General features: G+C 40.2%; 2 protein-coding genes across 4 annotated transcripts in view; one reads left to right on the plus strand and one right to left on the minus strand.

Moving 5' to 3' along the window:
• Window positions 1-132: 132 nt before the first annotated feature.
• On the plus strand, window positions 133-15,728 carry lhx6a (LIM homeobox 6a). Of its 3 annotated transcripts, none has more exons than XM_070552287.1 (9): window positions 133-2,671; window positions 3,502-3,579; window positions 3,710-3,892; window positions 5,244-5,365; window positions 12,058-12,275; window positions 13,703-13,803; window positions 13,913-14,008; window positions 14,145-14,319; window positions 14,408-15,728. In XM_070552287.1, exons 1-9 carry the CDS (start codon window positions 2,594-2,596, stop codon window positions 14,485-14,487), a joined length of 1,131 nt encoding a protein of 376 aa, XP_070408388.1. In that variant the 5' UTR covers window positions 133-2,593; the 3' UTR covers window positions 14,488-15,728. The 3 variants fall into 3 exon arrangements, with proteins under 3 accessions (XP_070408388.1, XP_070408389.1, XP_070408387.1); XM_070552286.1 differs by having other exon boundaries at window positions 2,270-2,671; window positions 12,055-12,275; XM_070552288.1 differs by lacking the exon at window positions 14,408-15,728 and having other exon boundaries at window positions 12,055-12,275; window positions 14,165-14,313.
• Window positions 15,729-16,667: 939 nt separating this feature from the next.
• morn5 (MORN repeat containing 5) overlaps window positions 16,668-21,346 on the minus strand; it is a 32,664-nt gene continuing 27,985 nt past the window's right edge. The window contains exon 5 of the mRNA XM_070552295.1: window positions 16,668-16,808. Coding sequence (XP_070408396.1) covers window positions 16,708-16,808 — 101 coding nt within the window. The 3' untranslated portion in view covers window positions 16,668-16,707. The remainder of the gene's footprint in view (window positions 16,809-21,346) is intronic.

Raw genomic sequence — 21,346 nt, forward strand, 5'->3', positions numbered from 1 at the left:
TTTTGGATGTTTTGGCATTATTTGATGAGATTTGTTAGGAATTTAAAAGCTGTGTGTTTGTGTTTCCTTTAACCCTCCCACTGTCTTTATGGGTGACCCCGCGAGGAAAGTTGACCATTGAGCAGGGTTGATGGTTTATTCCTTGAGGTCCACGTGGTAGGGATGAGGTGGTGCTCACTCCTCACCCCTGCCACATGGACCCAAGGGATAAACCGTCAACCCTGCTCAATGGTCAACTTTCCTCGCGGGGTCACACCCATTAGGACAGTGGGCGGGTTAAGTTGAGGATTTATAAAACCCTTTTTGTCTGACCTCTGACTCTTTGTGCACATTCTTATCTACAGTCTTTGAGTTTAATGAATTATTCCATCTTCAACTGTTTTATAAATTATTTAAATTTAGAATTTAATTAAATAATCTAAACCTATAAAATGCAAAACCAGCCTTTTGCAATTTCAATTACTCTAGCTCTTTCTTTATCTGTTTGGCTGTAGATTTATTGAAGACAATGAAAAATAGAATATAACTGATTTGATTAATCCCACAGTGGGGAAATACACTCGTTACAGCAGCATATACACTTAGAGAAAAGGAATAATAAGATTACAGGTGAACACACAAAGGCTGTAAGCGATTATTGTAACCTTCAACCAATCTAAACGACTAATAAAAAGCAAACTTGGGTTTCCAGGACCATGCAGCAAAAGGGACACATCCTGAATAGCACAAGTATTGAACACATACTGAATATTGCGTTGCATTAAAGGAGGAAACAAAAAATATATCTACATTTCTTTGTAAAAGATAAAACTTCTGGTTATTGTGGCAAAAAAAAGAAAAATATTTTATTTGTTGTCACTTGGAGGTGCTTTGTTTATGTGCTTTGTGGACAATTTTGAAACATATTAATTAGAAGGAGTTTCAGTTAAATCTCTGATGTTTGGCCACTGTTTATAAACAAAATCATTACAATCTTTTTTAGTATGCTGCCTGACTCCGGTGTTTTACAGAGTTCATGCAGCAGCTTTCTCTTTAAACAAGTTCACCGTTAAATCCTCCTTTTTATCAGCACCGTCACTCTGGAACCAGTTTCCACCCTCAGTTGGGCTGTCCCCATCTCTGCCAGTCTTTAAGAGTCGCCTAAAAACCCACCACCTCCGCTCAGCGTTCCCTGAATGTGTTTGAATATGGCCCTCTTTTATGTTGATTTTATTTCCCTGTTTTCATTGGTCTCTTTATCCCTTGTGTTACCCATTTGTCTTCTAGAATGTTTTACCTTTTTCTTTTGTAATATTTGAATTGCTTTTATTTTCGATTTATTCATCATATTTAACTTTTCTGTGTACCATGTTCAGCGCCTTGGGCTTCCCGACAGGGTCGCGGAAGGCGCTTTATAAATAAAGCTTTGATTGATTGATTGACACACACGAGCCGCTGGTTGGATTTAAAATCACCAGTTTGTTCAGTTTTCTGTTAAACAAAATGACTTGTATCTATTTCTCTGAGATAAAATAAAAATATTCTCCAGTGATTTTATTTTAGATAAATGCAGATTGTGTTTTTATTTATTATTGTGGGTTTGCGTTGTCCCTGACACACAGATCCGTGTTGGTGCAAAACTCCTTTTACATTCATAGGTGAATAAATTCGTTTTCTTCTATCTAAATATTTACATTTGTATGTATTTTGGTAAAGTCAATGGCATTTGCAAAAAACGGGCCACTGTAGAAAGGCGTTGGAAGCGTTTGCTCCAGATGCTAGCGGATGGACGTTCGTGGTAATTAGTTTTTATAGATTTAGAAGAAATACGGGAACAAAATAAATAAAAATACACGATGCATGTGCAAATAAAACGATATTGTTATATTTATAACTAAGAAATAAACTGAAATAATTATAGAAACTAATAATAATGTACTATTTGTCTTTCTGTGTTTAGTTGATTCGTTGAATTCCAAAATAAACTAATGAGCACAAAAATAAGCATTAATACAATAATGCATTTTGGCTTTATAAAGCCATTCTCCATTAAAGAAAATAATGTCCCGTGGTTGCTCCTTTATAAAAGGTATTACCCACTCAGCTGCAGAACTTTCGGTTTCCTCACCCCACTCTTTCTTTTTAAAATTAAGTTCACTTTTATTTCATTTACTAAGATACGCAAACTTTCACTGCAGCGCCGCAGACGCACTTTGGCTCTGTTCTCCTCGCGCTCAGCTCGCCTCTGCAGCCCATCAGTGGAAGCCTTGGAGTCAAAAGCTGCCAGCCCCTCCATTTGATTCACTTCCTGTAGTCAGACCATCGACATACATATAGTCAGACTCCTGCTCAAAAGGGGAGAGGGAGGTAGGGGGGAGGAAGAAGTCTTTCTGGTCCAAATCTGGCTCTGTGTCCTCGTCTCTGCACAACTCCGCTTCTGTTCTGCAGCGCAGATCGACGCGTTTTAAGGACAAAATCAGAATCGTTTCCTTCCTGCAAACCCGACCATGCGCCTGAAGAAACCGTAAGGGCTTCGGATGGTGCGAGATTTTGACGCCGATTCTTCTTCTGATTCGATGCGCCCAGTTTGGAGAGGCTGAAGCTGCGGGGGTTCATGTACTGGAAAAATGAAGTGTTGTCCCCTCTTTCAGAGGGAAATACGATTCTGTCCGAAGGAATTCCCACAAAGCAGGTACTCGTACTTTGGAGATCTTCCATTGGTGCGTAAAAACAAGCTCAAACTGGATTTTACGCACTATTTTGCGGCCGAAAAAAATGTGCTTTACGCTCGTGTCCATGTTGCAAAACTAGCCCCAGATTTGTAAAAAACGAATAATTTCGATTGAAACTGATGGTTTTTGGGTGATCCGCTCAGGCCAAACTGCGCTAAGTTTCCTCGTCCCCTCTCCTCTGCTCTGAGACGCGGGCGAGTTTGCGTTTGCGTCCCTGTGATGTCACCAGGATCACGGCCTGTGTACTGAGATCAGCTGCTCCGAGTAGGCACGCGCCTCTTCTGTTATGAATAGCGTGATTTGCGCTCCGCGAGCCTCTTTCGCGCGCGCTGCCAGTTCGCCATGAAGAGAATTAGATTTTAATTACAGCCATTAAAAATCAAATTTGCAATTCTTTGGATGACCCGTTGCCTTTTTTCTGATTGACAGATGAAATTGACACTCCGGGTCCCTCTTATCCGTGGCGTTTCAAGCTATTTGTAATTACAGGTAGTTGTTCCACCCCACCCACCCTCCCCCAACACCTCCACCACCCTCCACTCTGGTGTCCTGGATTGCGAAGAAAATACCATTACTGCTAGAGGCTCGGGTTAAGGGCAGGGGGAAAAATCGTTCCAAATTGAAACAGCTTCATTAAAAATGCGCATTTTGTCGCGGGGGCCCCTTTATCAGTTTTGTTGTCAGGGAGACTTTAAAAAGCCCGCGAGAGCTTTTCTCTAAATGTGAGGATTTCTGGGCTGGAGATGAGATCCGGAGCCCGGTGAAGAGCTGCTGCTTGCTTTTCTTCCAGGTGATCTGCGCCGAGCATCAGACTCCGAGCACGCCGGGAGCGCCGCGCTGCCGCGTGTACTCCACACAAGCACCCATGGTGAGAGCCTTCTGGGCTTTTAAAGTGCGCCTCCGTGACGTTTTACGGGATTTAATCTGGTTGTAAACGGCACGAGTCGTGCGCGCGCTGCTGTAACGGAGGTTTGGTCTGTCCCCGTGTCCACTTGCAGTCTCACTCGGACGGAGAGTCGCAGCGGTCCAACATGGAGCGGGAGGACACCCGCTCGTCTCCCAGCACCCCGTCCACCCCCTCTGTTTGCTCACCGATCTCCACCACCAGCTCGGTTCCGTCCAACGGGAAGAACCTGTGCGCTAGCTGCGGTCTGGAGATCCTGGACAGATACCTGCTCAAGGTGAGACGCTCAGCTTATATTTGGAACAATTTACTATGGATTATTTTTGAGCTTCAAATTAAAAATAATTTAAGGGGCATAAAGTTAATAAATGTGTAATATTCTAAAAATATTGAGGACCTATAAAATGAGTCTAAATTAAATCATAGCGTATTTAAAGAATCAAATAAAAAAAGATGCGTTTATGGCTCAATCATAAAGCATTCCTTATTATTGGATTATTATAGTTACAATAATCATTATTAGGATTATTATTATAATATTAATAATTATTAACTGTTATCACGAGAAACAGAACGCGGTATGTGTTGGACTGATTTTTATCTCCTCATGGAAGCTGACTTTAGACACAACAAGAATGTTTTGGTTTATGTGTTTTGTTTTGTTTTACTGCTTCTCTCTTTTTTATGTTTTCGTCGCGTGCTTCTAATCAAAACATTCAAACGCGCACGTGCGTGTTTTTCAGGAAGTGTGAAGCTCTTCCGGTTTGAGATTGGACTGCACTTTGTTCTGCCCGTCAGATATAACACGCAGGAAACTTGTGACTAATGAATAAATCAGATATTTTCTGGAATGTTCACGAGAATATCAGGACGTCAAATAAACGGATTCAGAATTTTTAAAAGGGCTCGTGCGCATGGTTGTTCACCTGTTTAGTATTTTATTACAATTCGTTTATTCAAAAGTAAAAAAAAAAGAAAAAAAAGAAAATTAAAGGGAATATATTTGCATTTTTCCCGACTTTGTATTTTCCAATATTTTTACAATGTCCAGTTTTCTTTGAGAGAAAAATACTAATTAAAAAGAAACCACACGTTAACACAGCGGACATTGTTTGTCATTATGAAAAACAAGAAACAACGGAATTGGTGGATTACTCAAATGTGCTATTTATCTTATTAAAACAAAATTTTAAATGTTCCGTTATTATTATTATTATTATTATTATTATTATTATTATAGTAATATTAGGAGTAAAATAATATTCCGATTAAGAATTAGTGACTACATCCAAGATTTGCCCATATATTTGTGTGTTATCTCAACTAAAGATGCTATATTAGAATATTTATCTCAAAAACAAGTTGGCTTTATTTACAAGAAAGAAACATTCACATAAATTTTACTTTTATTAGACTTGGTTCTTAACATAAACATGGGGATGTTCATGTTTTAGATTAGATCAACAGTTTGATTTTTGACCTAAAGTTGTTTCATCACCTGTTTCCAAAATATTCCCAAAATATTCATCCTCTGCATCTGTCTTTTGATTGTTATGTTGTGTTTGTGCACCAGCCTCCTTAAGGTGCTGTTAGCGCGTGCGTTTGACACGGCTGGTGTCCTTCTGCAGGTGAACAACTTGATCTGGCACGTGCGCTGTCTGGAGTGTTCGGTGTGCAGAACGTCGCTACGTCAGCACAGCAGCTGCTACATCAAAAACAAGGAGATCTTTTGTAAAATAGATTATTTCAGGTAGGGTAAGTTTATGGTCGTGATTCTAAAATAACACACACACACACACACACACACACACACACACACACACACACACACACACACACACACACACACACACACACACACACACACACACACACACACACACACACACGCACACACCGTCCTTTCAGATGGATGTGGGCTGTTTCATGAACATCTGAACAGCTTTTTCAAGCTGAAAGTTTGTATCAAAATAAAATCTGAAGAGTTGAAAGCTCCACAGTTTTGTTTTGGCTATCAGAAGTTTGGAGACACTAAAGATGTCTGCTTTTGAGACCTAGAACATATCCTGTGTCCCTACTTGGAGGGTTGTGATGAATAATATTTTAACAGTTTGCATTGTGTGTGTATAAGAAACACTGTGTATTCATTTTAATTAGACTGCATAGCTGAAGAGTCCTAGTTTGTAAGAATGATATGACCATACCAAACTCCATATCAAGGTCCAGCGGGGTGATCACAAAAAATGTTATCTGAGTTCAGTCTGTTTCTGTTATTCTATTCTATTCTATTCTATTCTATTCTATTCTATTCTATTCTATAGTTAATATAAAGCTAAGATAACAAATGATTATTTTGGTTTATTTTTACTGATGTTATGTGTACATGTGTTTTTTAAGTAAAAACACAACAGTATTTAGAAGCAATAATAACCATACTACTACTGCTACTACTAAATAATAATAATACTAATACTACTACTAATAATAATAATAAAAAATCTGTTTTAAATATGGATCTCTTAGGAGAAAATCAAATGCAGACAAACAAATTGACCCAACACACCCAATTTTGGTCTGCCTGCAAAAATCACTTGAAGTTACTTTAGTTCTTTTACATGAGATGGTAAATAAAATAACCCCCCCCCCCCCTCTCTTTCTGTATGTGTGTTAACGTTAGTGTTTGACTGATTAAAACCCGACACCAGGCCAGCGCTCTGAGGTTTATAATCACCAGCAATTAGTTGTCCTCCACCCCTAATCCACAGGCCTCCAGACCAGCAATTAGACCGCCCCGAGAGTCTGGTCCGTTGAATGTTTGCTCTAAATCTTTTACACACGAAACTGCATTTTTAATGCACAAAATCTCAACATACAAGAATAAAAGAAGCATTAGATAAAGCCTGCTTCAATTGTTAGAATAATAATTCATATTTTCACACACACACACACACACACACACACACACACACACACACACACACACACACACACACACACACACACACACACACACACACACACACACACACACACACACACACACACACACACACTCTCTCTCTCTCTCTCTCTCTCCCTCTCCCTCTCTCTCTCTCCCTCTCTCTCTCTCTAGTCTAGCATTCGTTGTGAGGACCGTCATTGACTTCCATTCATCTTAGTGACTGGATTGTCCCTAATCTTAACCCCACCTCTAACCATAACCAGTCTACTCCTAACCCTAACCTTAACTAAAACTTAATTCACACCATACCTCCAAAAATAACCAGTAGAGCTCTGTGGCATTGTCCCAAAGTAAGGATCAGCAAAATGTCCTCACTTTGATGTATAGACACACACACACACACACACACACACACACACACACACACACACACACACACACACACACACACACACACACACACACACACACACACACACACACACACACACACACACACACACACACACACACACACTGATATCTCTGTTTATTTAAGCACATCCAGCAGCTGCCAATCATTTAAAATTTTCTAGAGCAAATGGAGATTTGTGCATTTGGTTTTCCTTTGGCCACATTTAATACGATGAGTTCAGTGCTCTTTTTATAATCACCTCATTCACCCTCTAAACCAAACTCTGACCTGTGTTACAGAAAGTACAAATTAGTTACTTTAAAAATGTCTCACCACACTGCATCAAACAGAGACATGATTCATCACAGCAGAGCTGTGTGACCCAGTAGGTTTCTTAAATCTCCAGCTATGACACAATTTATCTTTAATGGTTTAGGTTAAATACCATTACAAATGCTTGCTTCTGAAATAATGCATTCATATTTTACCAGCTTATTGTCATCAAAACACTAGGATGATGAGTAAGTGCATTTTAAACTCTAACAGTTGATATGTTGCAGTTTTGCAGACTGGATAACAAAGAAGCAACAGATCTGTTGGATTGTTGGACTTTGATGAAATTATATCAAAGATTATCAGGCTCATTTAGCCATGTTCTGTTATATTTAGATGGATTTCTTTTAATAGGCTGATTAATTGTTAATGTTTAAAACAAAGACCTGAGGACTTTACTATTCATGTCGTGTTTTTCTTAAAAAAAAAACTAAAACAAAAAACAGACGAATGAATCGTAGCAGACGCAAAACCAGGTGATCCTCATTGATAAAAGTCAAACTACAACATATTTTACATTTTTAATTTATAAAGCTTTGTGGTAAATATGACCGTTAAAGTATACGCGCCACTAAAATCACTCTGAGTGTAACCAAAAGTCCTTTCGCCAGTGTACTGCGGGGCAGCGACTCGCTGTGTTCTGTAAATATAAGCTGCATTCTGGGTTTAGTCCAGATTTAAACTGGGCTAAACATCACGGTGAGTCCAGATCCTCTGGGCTGCTTTCAGCCCTCTGGAGATATTTCCTCATCTGTGTCAGCCTCTCATCTGGCTGGGGACTGACAGCTGCCTTAATGGGGCGTAATAGCAGGAAATCAGAGCGGGTTTCCCTCGTGTATGTGCAGGGGTGGAGGTAGGGGTGGCTATGTCAGGTTTATCGGCGGGGGGTGGGGGTGGGGGTGGGGTGGGGGTGGGGCAGGATAGAGACCCTGCTGTGCCCCTCAAACCAATGTCAGGCCTTGGGGGTTGATCACACACACACACACACACACACACACACACACACACACACACACACACACACACACACACACACACACACACACACACACACACACACACACACACACACACGGGAAAGTGTTTCTTCATCAGCCCCTCCCCCCCTTTTTTGACTGGCTCTGGAAACATCATCCACGTCCATGAACGGCGGGCCACACAGGAAGTTGCACTGCTGCACTAATCAGGGTCTCCCTGGGACACCGGTGCTGTAACCAGAGTCTGTGTAGGTACTGAACTCTGAGGGCGAGCATGTGCGCTCTCGCAAATGTGCACGTGTTTACGTGCACGCGCTCTCAAGCAATCTTTTCCAAATAATTATTATTCATCATCAACTAGCCACCTCTGGTTAACTAATTGGGTCTCCATAGCAACTCAGGCAAGCCGTGTAAGGGCTGAGACAGAAGGGTTTTAGTTTTATTAAGATGCCAGTGAATTCAAATTCTAATAAGACATCTGTCACACATTTAGCACTTTTAAATAAAAGCTGCTTGGATAAAGTGATGAAAAATAATATTTATGCCAAAAAATAAACAAAAACTCAAACAGGTGAGAAAAATAATGTCCAAAAATGTTTTTATTTTCACAGGTAAATTTAATAAATCAGTCAAAATGATGTAAAGTATCCATCCCCTTTCTTTTTTAAATCCCTAAACTGAAGTCCGTTTGCACTATGAAACCACGCGAGTCCTGAACTCACTTGGCTAATAAAGATTTGTGAATTTTTGTAGCTCATCAAAAACAATCCAGAAGAATTTACTTCCGCAAACATTTCTTCTGCAGCAGGTAAAGAACTGTATAAAGAATGCTAAAAAAGAGAGGGCAAAAACAGAGTGTTCAGGGGAAAGGGAATGTTGTGGTGTGAGATGATGTAAAGGCGCTGTGGATTGAAATCAATCCAACATAAACATCATTTTTTTCCCCTTATGTGAAAGTATGAGCTAGAAGGAGATGTAGATAGAGTAGGAGGAGGTTAAAAGGAGGGATGATTTGCAGCTTTTCTGGGTTCTGTCTCATAGCATGAAACTGACAAGCTGTCATGCTGCATTAGCCACAACTCCACAATGTTTTCCTCCTTACTGTAGAAACGGGCTGGAGTCCTCCGGAACGATCTGCACAGTGGCCCAGGTCCATTTGTTTCTGGCTTTATTGGCAATTTCATCCCACCATTAAAAAAGTCTGCTTTGTTTGTATGTGCTGTTTTATTCAGTGAGGTTTATTAATACAAGCTAGGAGGAAGCAGAGATGAGGATCAGACTCAGCTGATCCGTCCTCTGCTGAATAAAAACGAAGCCCCCAGCTCTCATGGAGGAGAAGAGCTTGTGATGTCGGGGTTATAGCATGCTTTCATCCCAGACAGAGTGGACTTGAGTGCACTGATGCGCTGCCAAACCCACTCAATTGGAGATGCAGCTCTCTCCTCCTGCCGCTGACGTTCTCCACATTGCCACTTCCCTCGGCTCTGCAGCTCTTTGCCTCGGTCACTTACCTCCTTCTTGGATGTCTGCCCCCACCCTCACCCTCCTCCACCACTTCCACTCACATCTCTTTGAGTTTGGCTCATGTGTTCAATTCTGGTATGCATGAACAAAAAGCTATACGTACCAGTGAGAAAAGTCTCCAATTTCATCTGGAGTAAAACGTAAATCTGGCTGTAGGCTTCAGCCTAAGATGCCAGTTTATACGTCTTCCCCCAACTCTTTCAAACCAATCCTCCTTCACCAGATTTGGCAGCTGCTGACCTCAACAATGGCTCTTAACCTAATCTTTACCATCTCAGACCTAAAGCCCCCATTTAACTCCATAATGTGCACTCAAAATCAGTGCTCAGGCTCCTTTTTATTCTTGTGTAAAACAGGGAATTTATAATATTTTTGCTCTTCTGAAGTGGGTACTTGTTTGGATCCTGCTCAGTATCAGCTGTTCAGTGACTTCTGCAAAGGACCTGTAATAGTCAGCATTTATCTTAATTGCAGCACATGAAAAAAAAAACTGATTTAAAATGCAGTAAAAAAAACTGTCTGTTGTTGTCCCATAGTAATTATAGTAAACGTTTACTTTCTTTGCTCTGATGGACTAGATACGCTCTAATGTCGCTTTCATATCTGGGCTGGCCCGGTCCCACCCAGGTATGGTATATTGTGTTCACATCTGTGTAGACTCGTTTTATCCGTACTCAACCGGCTGTTTTTTCAGACCTCTTCCTAAGGCGGTCTGTTTCAGGCTGAACTCACCCAACACACCCTCAAATTCACCCTTACCATTAAGGAGAGCCTCTGATTGGTGGGTAGAATTAGCTAGTGATGGCTTCCTACATTCACGATTCATTATCATTCTAGATTCTGGGGAATAAACATTTCCTCTGACTGCCGTCTGTCTCTCTCTCTCTCTCTCTCTCTCTCTCTCTCTCTCTCTCTCTCTCTCATTGAGATGAGCTGCGAGGAGCGCACACAGAGCAACAGCGCTGCAGAGGCTTGAGCTGTGCACTGCAAGGACAGACACAGCAGTCTGTATCAGAGCCAGTATCCAAAAGCAACACTGCTCACGGCCGCCTTTAGTTTACTGGTACACCATGGAAATCTCTGTTCATCTTTTGCGCCTCCCACAGAGATTTCTGCACTTCCGAGAAGTATGTGTGATCAAAACCTACCTGTGTGGGCCCTGCACCAACGCCACCATACCTGGAACAGTCCGGGCCAGATGTGAAAATGGCTCAAATGAGGCTGCTGTCCTCCACCATCTCTGTCATCTGAACCTCACTGATGTTTAGGTTATTACACCAACCAAAAATGCTGCTCCAGCCCCCTCCTATTATAGACTTGTTGTTGGAGATCATGCCCACAACAGCAGTGTAATCTGAAAACTTCATTGTATGACAACCAAACTATGAGTAGTGAGGACTAGGGACACATCCTTGTGGAACACCAGTGCTGAGTACAATTGGTGGAAGAGCAGACACCACAGATCTTCATTTATCAAACTTACAAACACAATTATCTGTTACTTGTTGCTTTAAAATTCACCTCATCTCCTACAAACTTTCTCTTTCTGTAATTTACTAGATGCCCACCCATTTTCCTACCCTACCCTTCAGTTTGATTATACACTGATGACCTCACTGTTACTATCAGTTGCAGGGCTGTGATCGGGAATGATGTCATAGTCTCTCACCATTTACTGAATGTAATAACCAAAAACCAGCCAAGCTCATACATATTTAAGGTTTGTTTCCCATCAGTGTGTATGTGTGTGTTTATGTTTATGTTTATGTATTTAGCAGACGCTTTTGTCCAAAGCGACTTTCAAGTGATAATCGGCATGTTGCCCTTGAGGCTAACAACAACAATAACAACAACTTTGTGTGTGTGTGTGTGTGTGTGTGTGTGTGTGTGTGTGTGTGTGTGTGTGTGTGTGTGCATCAGGGTCTTCAGTCTTCAAGAATCAGTCAGGAAATTGCATGTGCTGGTTTGATTGCATTCATGGCTCAGATTGCAGCCGGACTCTTTTCTGACAGTTTCATCCTCCACGGTTTCTTCCTTAAAGACTTTCAAATACGTCAGAAATTTGAAAAACACTCGACATGTTTTTTTTAATCTCACAAGTCAAAACGTTAAAGTACATATTTCATTTATGTTTCTGTATATTTGTGCTATCTGCTCGATAGAGATACGATTTGAATGCTAATTGTCTCATGTGAATGTGACCTTCAGCCTCATCTGTTTTTACTCCTCCTCCTTCTGCCTGTGCTGCTCTCTTCTTCTCTCCTTCACAGTAGGTTTGGTACTAAGTGTGCCCGCTGCGGGCGACAGATTTATGCCAGCGACTGGGTGCGCCGTGCGAGGGGGAATGCATACCACTTGGCCTGCTTTGCGTGCTACTCGTGTAAGAGGCAGTTGTCTACAGGTGAGGAGTTCGGCTTGGTGGAGGAGAAGGTCCTATGTCGGATCCACTACGACACCATGGTGGAGAACCTGAAACGGGCAGCCGAGAGCGGTGAGTGGAAAAGCTCCAGATGTTTGCTCAAGACACTTTTCAAAATTAAAGTTTGTTGCCTCTCAGTGTTTTATCAGCTACGTATTGCTAATCAGAAAGGTAAAAGCACTAATTGTGATATCATATCCTCTTCAGTATCGTTTTTAGGGCCAATGTTTTACTGTTGTTCTAAAAGATGGAGCTTATTCACATACATGTGTGTAAAATAATTTGCACATAACAGCAACTGTTAATAATTTTATACAGAAAATGTATCACAAAGACTCTTATGTGATTTTTGAGAACATTTAGAAGTGTATTTCTTTGTGAAAATTAAAAAAAAAAACTTTCCAGTCCCTTCCTGCACACCCTTGTTCAGAAAAGTAGAGCTGACTCCAGACAGGATGGATAAGCTAACAGCTAGTCCCAAACAAGCAAAGATCAAAGTAGATTTCTGCCATCCAAAAATGTCTGTAATCTCCTAAATTTAACTGTGGTTTGTGTGTGTGTTATGTTTATGTTTTTGGCTTTTGTCCAAAGTGACTTAAACATGTTAGCTTATCAGGAAGTTCTACAAGCACATATCTGTGATATGTGCTTGTAAATAACAACACGATTCCATGTTAAGGCCCGTGTGATGGAAAACTCGTGGTGTAAAAGTTTATCCATGAAATGGATAGAGAATTTACTTGAAGATGGCTACATTACTGATCTCAGTTCTGCACAGACTAGCTTTTAGCTAATCAATCTTATGAGATGTGAACTCTATTTCTTCAAACAGAGGCCATTCTGGAACGAAATAACATTGGATATGATAATAAATATTTGAAACTTTTGCACAAAACACACTTCAAATGAGCCAAAAATTCCCTTTTGCCTCAAACTTGTTGTGATTACTCTAATTTGTTCTAAAACTTAAATGGAACGTGTTATTTTTGTAAAATTGAACATTTCTAAAGCTGTTAGTTTGCTGTTGCAGAAGTGTGATATCAACAAATATTAAGAAGTATTCAGTAAAGTGACTTAGTTAGGGTTGAAACTGGAAAATTTAGAATATGGTGCAAAAGTTAATTCATGCCAGTAATTCATCTTAGACTGAGAGAACATCTAAAGGCTCAGGAACCCTTTGCAGGTGTTCTGGATTCATTAGCTGACTAGAGTGTGACCCTTTGCATCTAGAATATTGAACTTTTTCACAATATTCTAATTGTCTCAAATTTTGAATGTGGGGTTTTCATCAGCTGTAAACCAAAATCATCACAAGTAAAGGCTGAAATATCTGGCTTAGCCAGTAATGAGTCTGTTTCATGTATTAGTTTCACCTTGAGTTACTGACACAAATTGACTTTTCCACCTTATTCTAATTATTTGAGTTTCATCTGTTTATTTAAAACCAGGAGCTTGTATAGGTCTCAACTAATTTGCCTCCAACTCTTTGTGACTTTCAGGCAACGGCATCACACTAGAGGGAGCGGTTCCAACAGAACAAGACAGTCAACCCAAACCAGCCAAAAGGGCGCGGACATCTTTCACTGCAGAGCAGCTACAGGTGATCAGTCTCTCTCTTGCATAAAGGACTTCTGATTTAGTCAATGCTGGGGTTTCTTCCAGTGGTTTCTGCAGCTGGTGAATTTATTGTAGCATATCTCAATGTGCAGATCATGCAGGCGCAGTTTGCTCAGGACAACAATCCAGATGCCCAAACGCTACAGAAGCTAGCCGACATGACAGGCCTGAGCAGGAGAGTTATACAGGTCAGTACCGTTGGATCCTATCTTCTTTCACTTTTTATCTATTTTCAGTCAATCACACTAGAGTAACTAGTTATGCTAATCGTCCTGCGGTATTTTGTGTGTGAAGTATAGCCACATGATGTCTGCATCTTCATAGGTTTGGTTTCAAAACTGCAGAGCAAGACATAAAAAGCACACGCCCCAGCACAGTGGGGCTCCCCAGGGTCATCCTCAGTCCAGGATACCCTCGTCTCTGCCCGATGAGCTGCATTACTCCCCCTTTGGCAGTCCTGAGCGAGCACGCATGGTGGCTCTGCACGGGTACATCGACAGTAAGTTTGGATTTTGGAGAAAAAAAGAAAAATCTGCTTCTTTTCAAGGGCAAAATTATAATCTATGTGTTTTTTCTTTTATCTCCAGGTCATCCCTTTTCCGTCCTGACCTCTCAGAGTCTCCCTCACCAGGCCATGTCGATGCCCCAGCTCCCCCTCAGCCGCTAGTCCCCCACCAGGACCCCCTCTCCCCAGCCTGGATCTGCTAACCTCACTGAAAGATTGTACAAGACAACATGGAGAAAAGACTCACCTGCCAGGAAAGCTGTGCAGAAAATCAAATGAAGAGAAGAGAGCGTTTTTCAGGACACAAGAAGTTTCGCTCACTTCCTCACGAGGACAGGATTATCCCAAACACGACCTTCCAACGGCATTTCGTACCCGAGTCTCTTTTTCACACAGTAGGATGGACACCTTTTGCTGTCCCTCCCCCGTCAAACGTGAAGACAAGTGGAGCTTTAAATGGATGTAACTGATAAACAAAGCCGGACTCGAGCTTCTTAAGTGCTGTCAGAATGTTGAAGATTAATTTAAAAGGGGGATTGTGAACGTGGCCCGGTGGACAGGGCACGTCCAGGTAAGACTCCTCTCTCTCTTTTCTCTTAAAGCGACCATGAAGGAAACATAAATACACACAAAACTCGGTTCACCTTTGGAATAACTATTGATTTATTTAAGATTAATGAAAAAAAAGACATATTTGGCAGAAAGATCTCAAAAATGTAAGTTTAAAACAGTTACGTGCCTTATCTTGTCTAACAGAGTATACACCTTTTACTCTGAATTGAAAAAAAATTTGGACAATTAAAACATATTATTAAGATGTTAAATCTTAGAACTTTCCAGAAAATAAAATCAACCGACAGTATTGAACATTGTGTGTTGTCAAACAGCATTTGATTCTATCCCTTTACATGTCTTTTAATAAAAAAGGGCTTTAGGTCCGTTTATTGTCAAACAACATATCCCTTCAAAAATCTGACATGCTTTATTCGTTATGTTTTCACTTAATTCTAATTTATACGGTTTCTTGTTTAGCCTCTGTGTGTACTTGTCACATGATGAGGGAGGTGGCTTTTTGGTACATGACTGACCCGATAAAATGGACTGGGTTTGTACATAGGTGTGTGTGAGTGTGTTTCTATGTGGGGTAGTGAGTGTGTGCCTGTATTTCAGTGCCATTGGCTTTGTGTGAAAACCAGATCAGATTACACCTCAGAGTCTCTGTATTTATTGACATAATAAATCCCTGTAAAGCACTTTTACCCCTTCTGAAATGGTTTTGTCAAGAAAATAAAAATAATAACAAAAAAAAAAAAAACCCAAAACAAAACAAGAACTGAAACAAAAGTTTTATTTGATAGAATGTAGATCATCAATGTTTTGTGTAATAAAATCTTTAAAATAGAGTGTGTGTGATCTTTGTGTGTTTTTGAAAATGAATCAACAATGCAATGATTCATGTCTGTCATATCAAATCCTTTAATTACAGAAAAGTGCACGTGATAATTAAATTTTACTCAAAAGGGAAGAGAAGTCAACATCAAAACTAACAAATTCTCTTTAAAATGTTTGTAAATGCTTGTGGTTTTGCATGGATGAATGTTTTGCTCTGTAGCTGAAGGTGCATGTGTCTGCTGCATGTTACTGTGTGTGTGTGTGTGTGTGTGTGTGTGTGTGTGTGTGCTATTTCTGTCTGCATGTTTCTGTGGGAAATGTGACTTTTAGTGCAAAAAAATCCTGCTGCATTTGATGATGCAAAAAGATGTAAAAAGAAGTTAAGCAGATAAATATAAGTAAGTTTACATACGGTTTCATCAAAATGTAGTATGTTAGAGTCTAAGAGTTTTTTAAAATTGTTTCTTGTGTTTGAAATAACTCTAATAGCCTACAAATATTCTGCAACTTTAAATTTAGGAGTTTTTAAAATCTATTTTCGTACACACTAGTGTTGATGTAAGCTGTAGAATTGACCTACAGTAATGGAAGCGGTTAAATGCCAGATTTACAAAAAATTGTTGCATGAACACATGAATAAATGCATGAATAAATCCTGAATTAGTAATAGACTGAATTAGCCAGACATCATTAATGGATCTGGATAGATGAGAGTGGAAAATGCTTTATTAGAAATGAATGAAATGTCTGAGACAGAAACTCCCAGGTTTATTTTTTTATCTGCACACACAGAATTTCAAGTTAATGCCATGAAAGACATTTATCTCTACTTCAAAATGAGCTCCGGAGCCAAAAATACATACATGAAAAAACATTTTATAATATTTGTTTTAATTATTTTAATAAATTAAACAAAGTTAAAGACAAAGTCAGACTTTTATTTAGCTAAGTTTAGCAACAAGACCAAAAACAAGCAGGTAAACGATCCTTTCACTCAACATCGCTGCTCTTCCCAGGAATGGCTGCATATGAGTTTGGAAGATCCGAGGCTTTTCGACAAGTTTGCACAATCCACTCAAGTTCAGAGTCATCTGTCAAAAACATGTGATGGGAAACCTATCAGTCCTGTCTGATCAAGCTCCTTTCAAATCCACACCAAAAAGCTGCAGCTTCCATTGTAAAGGCTGCACAGAAAGACGTGGCGCTGGTTTTGTTGAAGTCGCTTAAGAAGCTCAAAGAAAACGTGCAACAATCAGGAGCCTGCATAATTAAACCACAGGTCACTCCATGTGTGAGGCTGCAAAACTCAAGAGTCGTTTAAGTCTGGGATAAATGTAGACAAAGCAAGATAAGCCTGACATTTAGCTGAAAATAACTTCTCAGAGCCACTTCAGACACCAACAAATAAGCCCCAAAAATGGACGCCAATCTTTCTGTCTCTTTTCTTTCTTTTTTTTTTTAAAGAAACAACCGCCAGAGGAGCTGATAATAAACCAGTTATTCCTCGTTAGAAGCTGAAATGAGTAGCTAATTGCAGGGGAAGTAAGCTTTCTCTGGAGCGCGCGCAGCTGCACGCACTTGAGCCGCTTGCGGGCCTCACCCACCAGCTCCACGCAGCACGCGGGGCCCCTATTGTACGGGGGAGCTCTGCAGTTCTACCACTGATTGTGTGTAATTGCCAGTGATGGGCGCGAACACCACCAGCCACTTCAAGTACATAACACCCCCTCTTTTCTTCCTTTTTCTGTCTGTCCCTCCTCTACCTTCTCTGATCAGGAGGTCAATTGAACGTGGTATCGGCCACGCGACAGCTGTCACAGCAAAACATTTCCACCGCTCTTTGTGGCATAGCCAAAATAAAAAAATAAAAAAATAAACTGGGACAGGTAATTATTGGAGGCAATGTGTTGCCTTGAGACTGACCTCAATTAACCCCAGTCCACAGCTTAATGATGATTAGATTGGGACATTTTCCATATTTGCTGTGATTTTGTCCTCTTTTGGCAGCATTTAGCTCAGGATTTGACTCACGTGGGAGTTAACCAAGAGCACAGGTGGCTGCTAGATTTAGCCTTCGTCATGCAGTCAGCAGGGAGGAGGACTTTAAAAAAGAAGAATGTGTAAAACAAATTAGACTGGTTATTTTTAAATCATATTCAAAATTTCTCAGGAAGATACCTTTTAAAATATATCTGACATCCGTCTACTAACACCAGGGATCTTTGTTTGGTGAGAGGAAGCGATAACGACACCTCTGCTTTTCTTAATACTCAAAATACACTCAGAAAGAAAAGTGTTTCCTTCCAACCTAATCACACACACACACACACACACACACACACACACACACACACACACACACACACACACACACACACACACACACACACACACACACACACACACACACACACACACACACACACACACACACACACACACACCTGAAGGTTTAGTTGGAAACAACTGGACTTTCCTAGCTTTCCTTGAAGACATTTCACCTCTCCACTGAAGAAGTATCTTGAATGAGAGATGAAATGTCTTCAAAGAAAATAAGGGTATATTTTACAATAAAAGTCCCCTTATTAACGTTACTAAGTTATTTATTAAAGGGATACTTTGCAGCTGTTTCATATTTTTTAATCATTTTCTTGAGCCAGTATGTGCTAAAACCTTTACAAGGTTAATGAAAGGCCACCCAGCCCCTATTTCCCCTTGTGGCTAGAATATTGCATTTGCTGCTTCACAAACAAAACAAAACTTTTTCAGGAGAAACACAGATTTGAAACATGTTCACATTCTGTATTTAAAGTAGCCTCATTGCTCACAATTTTAATTGTTAACTTAAGCAATTTGCAGCTGTTTCAACAGGGGGTGCATACTTTTGCAGGAGTGCTCTTTTTGGCACAACATCAATCCGGTCTGTTCGACTTAGAAACAAATTGAGCTGACATACCTGGTGCTGCAGTGTGGTTCCAGCATGTTTTATGCATGTTGTAGATCATGAACACAGCTGATTTGTTTAACTTAGTGATGAATCACTCCTGTAGACACTAAAGAAGGCTGGGGAAACATTTCAGCCGTTAGATTAAGGCGTTAAAAAGATGGCCGCACAGCGAGGAGATTCGTTATGCTTTTGGTTCCACAAATGGACACTAAGGGGTGCTACATGCAAACCAAAACTGACTTGTTCCACATTATTCATTAATAAACTATTAAATAAACTATTAGCAACCGTTTAATATTAATTCTAATATTATGTTGTGGCCAAATTTATTGAGGGATTGAAAGCCATTAGTTGTATTCATTTGTGTTTTGTTTAACAGTAGAAACATATTATAAGCCTGACTTGATTTATGTATTTATTTAATTACTTTTGTCAGTTTGTAATGACTTTGTAAACCTTTGGACCCTCCCATTAATTAGGTATATAAGGAGCAAGCCTGGGGGAAGGAGGGTTTTTTGTTTGTCAGATGTCAGCCGGAGGTGACGGGAGGGTTTTTAATGATTTTTTGACCACTTTACAGAGACTTTTATTAGTTGGTTTAAGTTGGATTTCGTGGATTGCTGGATGATTATGAGTGACAGTTTTTTTTAAGAAATAAATGGAATATGTTTTTGAAGAACTGAAGTCTGGAGTGCGTGCAAATCCTAAACCCACCTGTTGCCACCCACAGCCTTTTTTGTTTTGGATTATTTCATTTGGACGGTAAAAAGGCCGCGGCATATTAAGCAATGCATTACAAAGCAGACACAACCCTCTGGCTCTTTGTGCTAACCTAAGGACTGTGTATATTTTCCCTCGTGATAGGGGACAGCACATACTGTACCTAAATCATTGCAAGGAAGCAGTATTTTCGTGTTTAAGTAAGATATTAACCAAAGGATTGTCATTAGGGTCGAAAATCCCAAACGAGTACTTTGACAGATCGTTCAACTTCCAGCAAAATGACAAGCACATCAGACCCTTTCATCACTGGCAACGAGTGAAGAGGTAAATGTGTAAAACAACATTTATGAATGGTGAAAGTTTTGTAACCGCTTGTTACAAATCAGTAAATGCGTTTTGTCCTCACGGGCTCCCGTAGAAGGAAACATGGGGTCTAATATGACGTTGTCTAGAAACTTAGACCTGCTCCCATTTGTATTTTAGACCTGATTTTTATGGTTGTATGTAACGTAGCTACCAATGTTTTTCCACAACTGGGCATCATTTCATTCATTTTCAACATTTCATTGGATATTTCCAGAGAATAATGCTAAAAACTTTACAGTGTCTCTTTAACAATATCGGGAACGTTAATTAAGGGATCCTTTTATGTATTGATGCTTAATAATGCACTAAGTAAAGTCAATAAAGGGGAATCTTATTGTAAAGCGTTACCAAAACAAGAAAAGTCCAGTTGTTTCCAACCAAACCTTCAAGATCGTCTCTCACAGGATTAAGATGTTATTCCCGATTTTATGACCGAATGTTTGAGAAATGGGATAAAAAAAGAGAAAAGAAGAGAAATAGACTTAAAGAATGTAGGTTCCACTCCCCAGAGCTCCGGCTGATTTTATCTGTCTGTGAAACACCTCGATCCGACGGGGGACAAAGGAAGCTGGGCTTTGGTCACTAGCTGTGTTTTCTTTGGCTGAGGAATGTTTTCTTTTTTCAGCATGGAGCTCATTTTGCACACAGTCTAAGATGTTACTGAAGAAACAGGAAAGTGCAACTATTAAAATGAGTAGTTGTGAAGCAGGCCGTTGCCAAGCGAGAATACGTCGGTACACAAAACTCACTGGTTGTGTTTGTTGTTAAATACCGGAGCATGTCCAGTCAGCCAGCGGTGGACATTTAATCGTGCAGATGTGACCCCCTCGTTCTTTTTAATTACACTTTTACCTCCAAACTTAAGCAACAATTTAATCAGCTGCAACAATTTACAAAAACTCTAGACGTCTGCTAGAAAGTGGATTCAAACTACCTTCTGGGATTTCTAAATCCAAATATTTGTTTGTTTTAGGAAGTTTTTGGAACTTTGATCTGTGTTGTGCCGACTAGGCTCAAACATGCAGGTGTTGATGGCAAGACATTGCTTCTATTCCCAAAATAATCCGTATCCTGTAGGGAATCATTCATCACAGATTCTATTGTTTTACTGATTGGCTTCATTTCAACCTGAAATGTTTGTCTCAGCTGACATCAATAACCGGTTCTAGCATTATAATTAGGAGCAAACACATTTTAAATTCAAGAAATTTGTGATAAAACAACTCCATGCATCACCTTTGCTTCTACTGTAATTCTAAGTTTTACTAGCTGAGTTTTCTATCGTCGAACATCAACAGCTGCACGGGGATCTTCTTCCTCTTTCTTACAGCAGCCAGCGTCCCCACTGGGAGGGTGGGTCTTCCCTGTGTACCACCATCACTGCTGCTCCTCATCCTGGGCGGAAGCCACCGAGCAATAAATCCAGTCTTCACACCCACTCTGACAAATATGACTTCAACTCCCATGGTTGGAAAATAAATCCATGCAGGATACGGGAGCATTCTTCTTCAGCATTTGTTTGTGAACACAAAAGGGGGATCTCACACAGGCTTCGACGGTGTTTTGTGGCCACACGTGGAGCACATCCCGCCA

The sequence above is a fragment of the Nothobranchius furzeri genome, chromosome 6 (genome assembly GCF_043380555.1).
Source record: "Nothobranchius furzeri strain GRZ-AD chromosome 6, NfurGRZ-RIMD1, whole genome shotgun sequence".
Lineage (NCBI taxonomy): Eukaryota > Metazoa > Chordata > Actinopteri > Cyprinodontiformes > Nothobranchiidae > Nothobranchius > Nothobranchius furzeri.

What these genes read in the sequence shown, in the direction of transcription:
- lhx6a (XM_070552286.1), top strand. Translation starts at nt 2,594, where the DNA reads ATGTACTGGAAAAATGAAGTGTTGTCCCCTCTTTCAGAGGGAAATACG. An exon ending in TGAGCAGGAGAGTTATACAG is followed by an intron (nt 14,009 to 14,144) that starts GTCAGTACCGTT and finishes GCATCTTCATAG; the next exon opens with GTTTGGTTTCAAAACTGCAG. An exon ending in TCTGCACGGGTACATCGACA is followed by an intron (nt 14,320 to 14,407) that starts GTAAGTTTGGAT and finishes TTTTATCTCCAG; the next exon opens with GTCATCCCTTTTCCGTCCTG.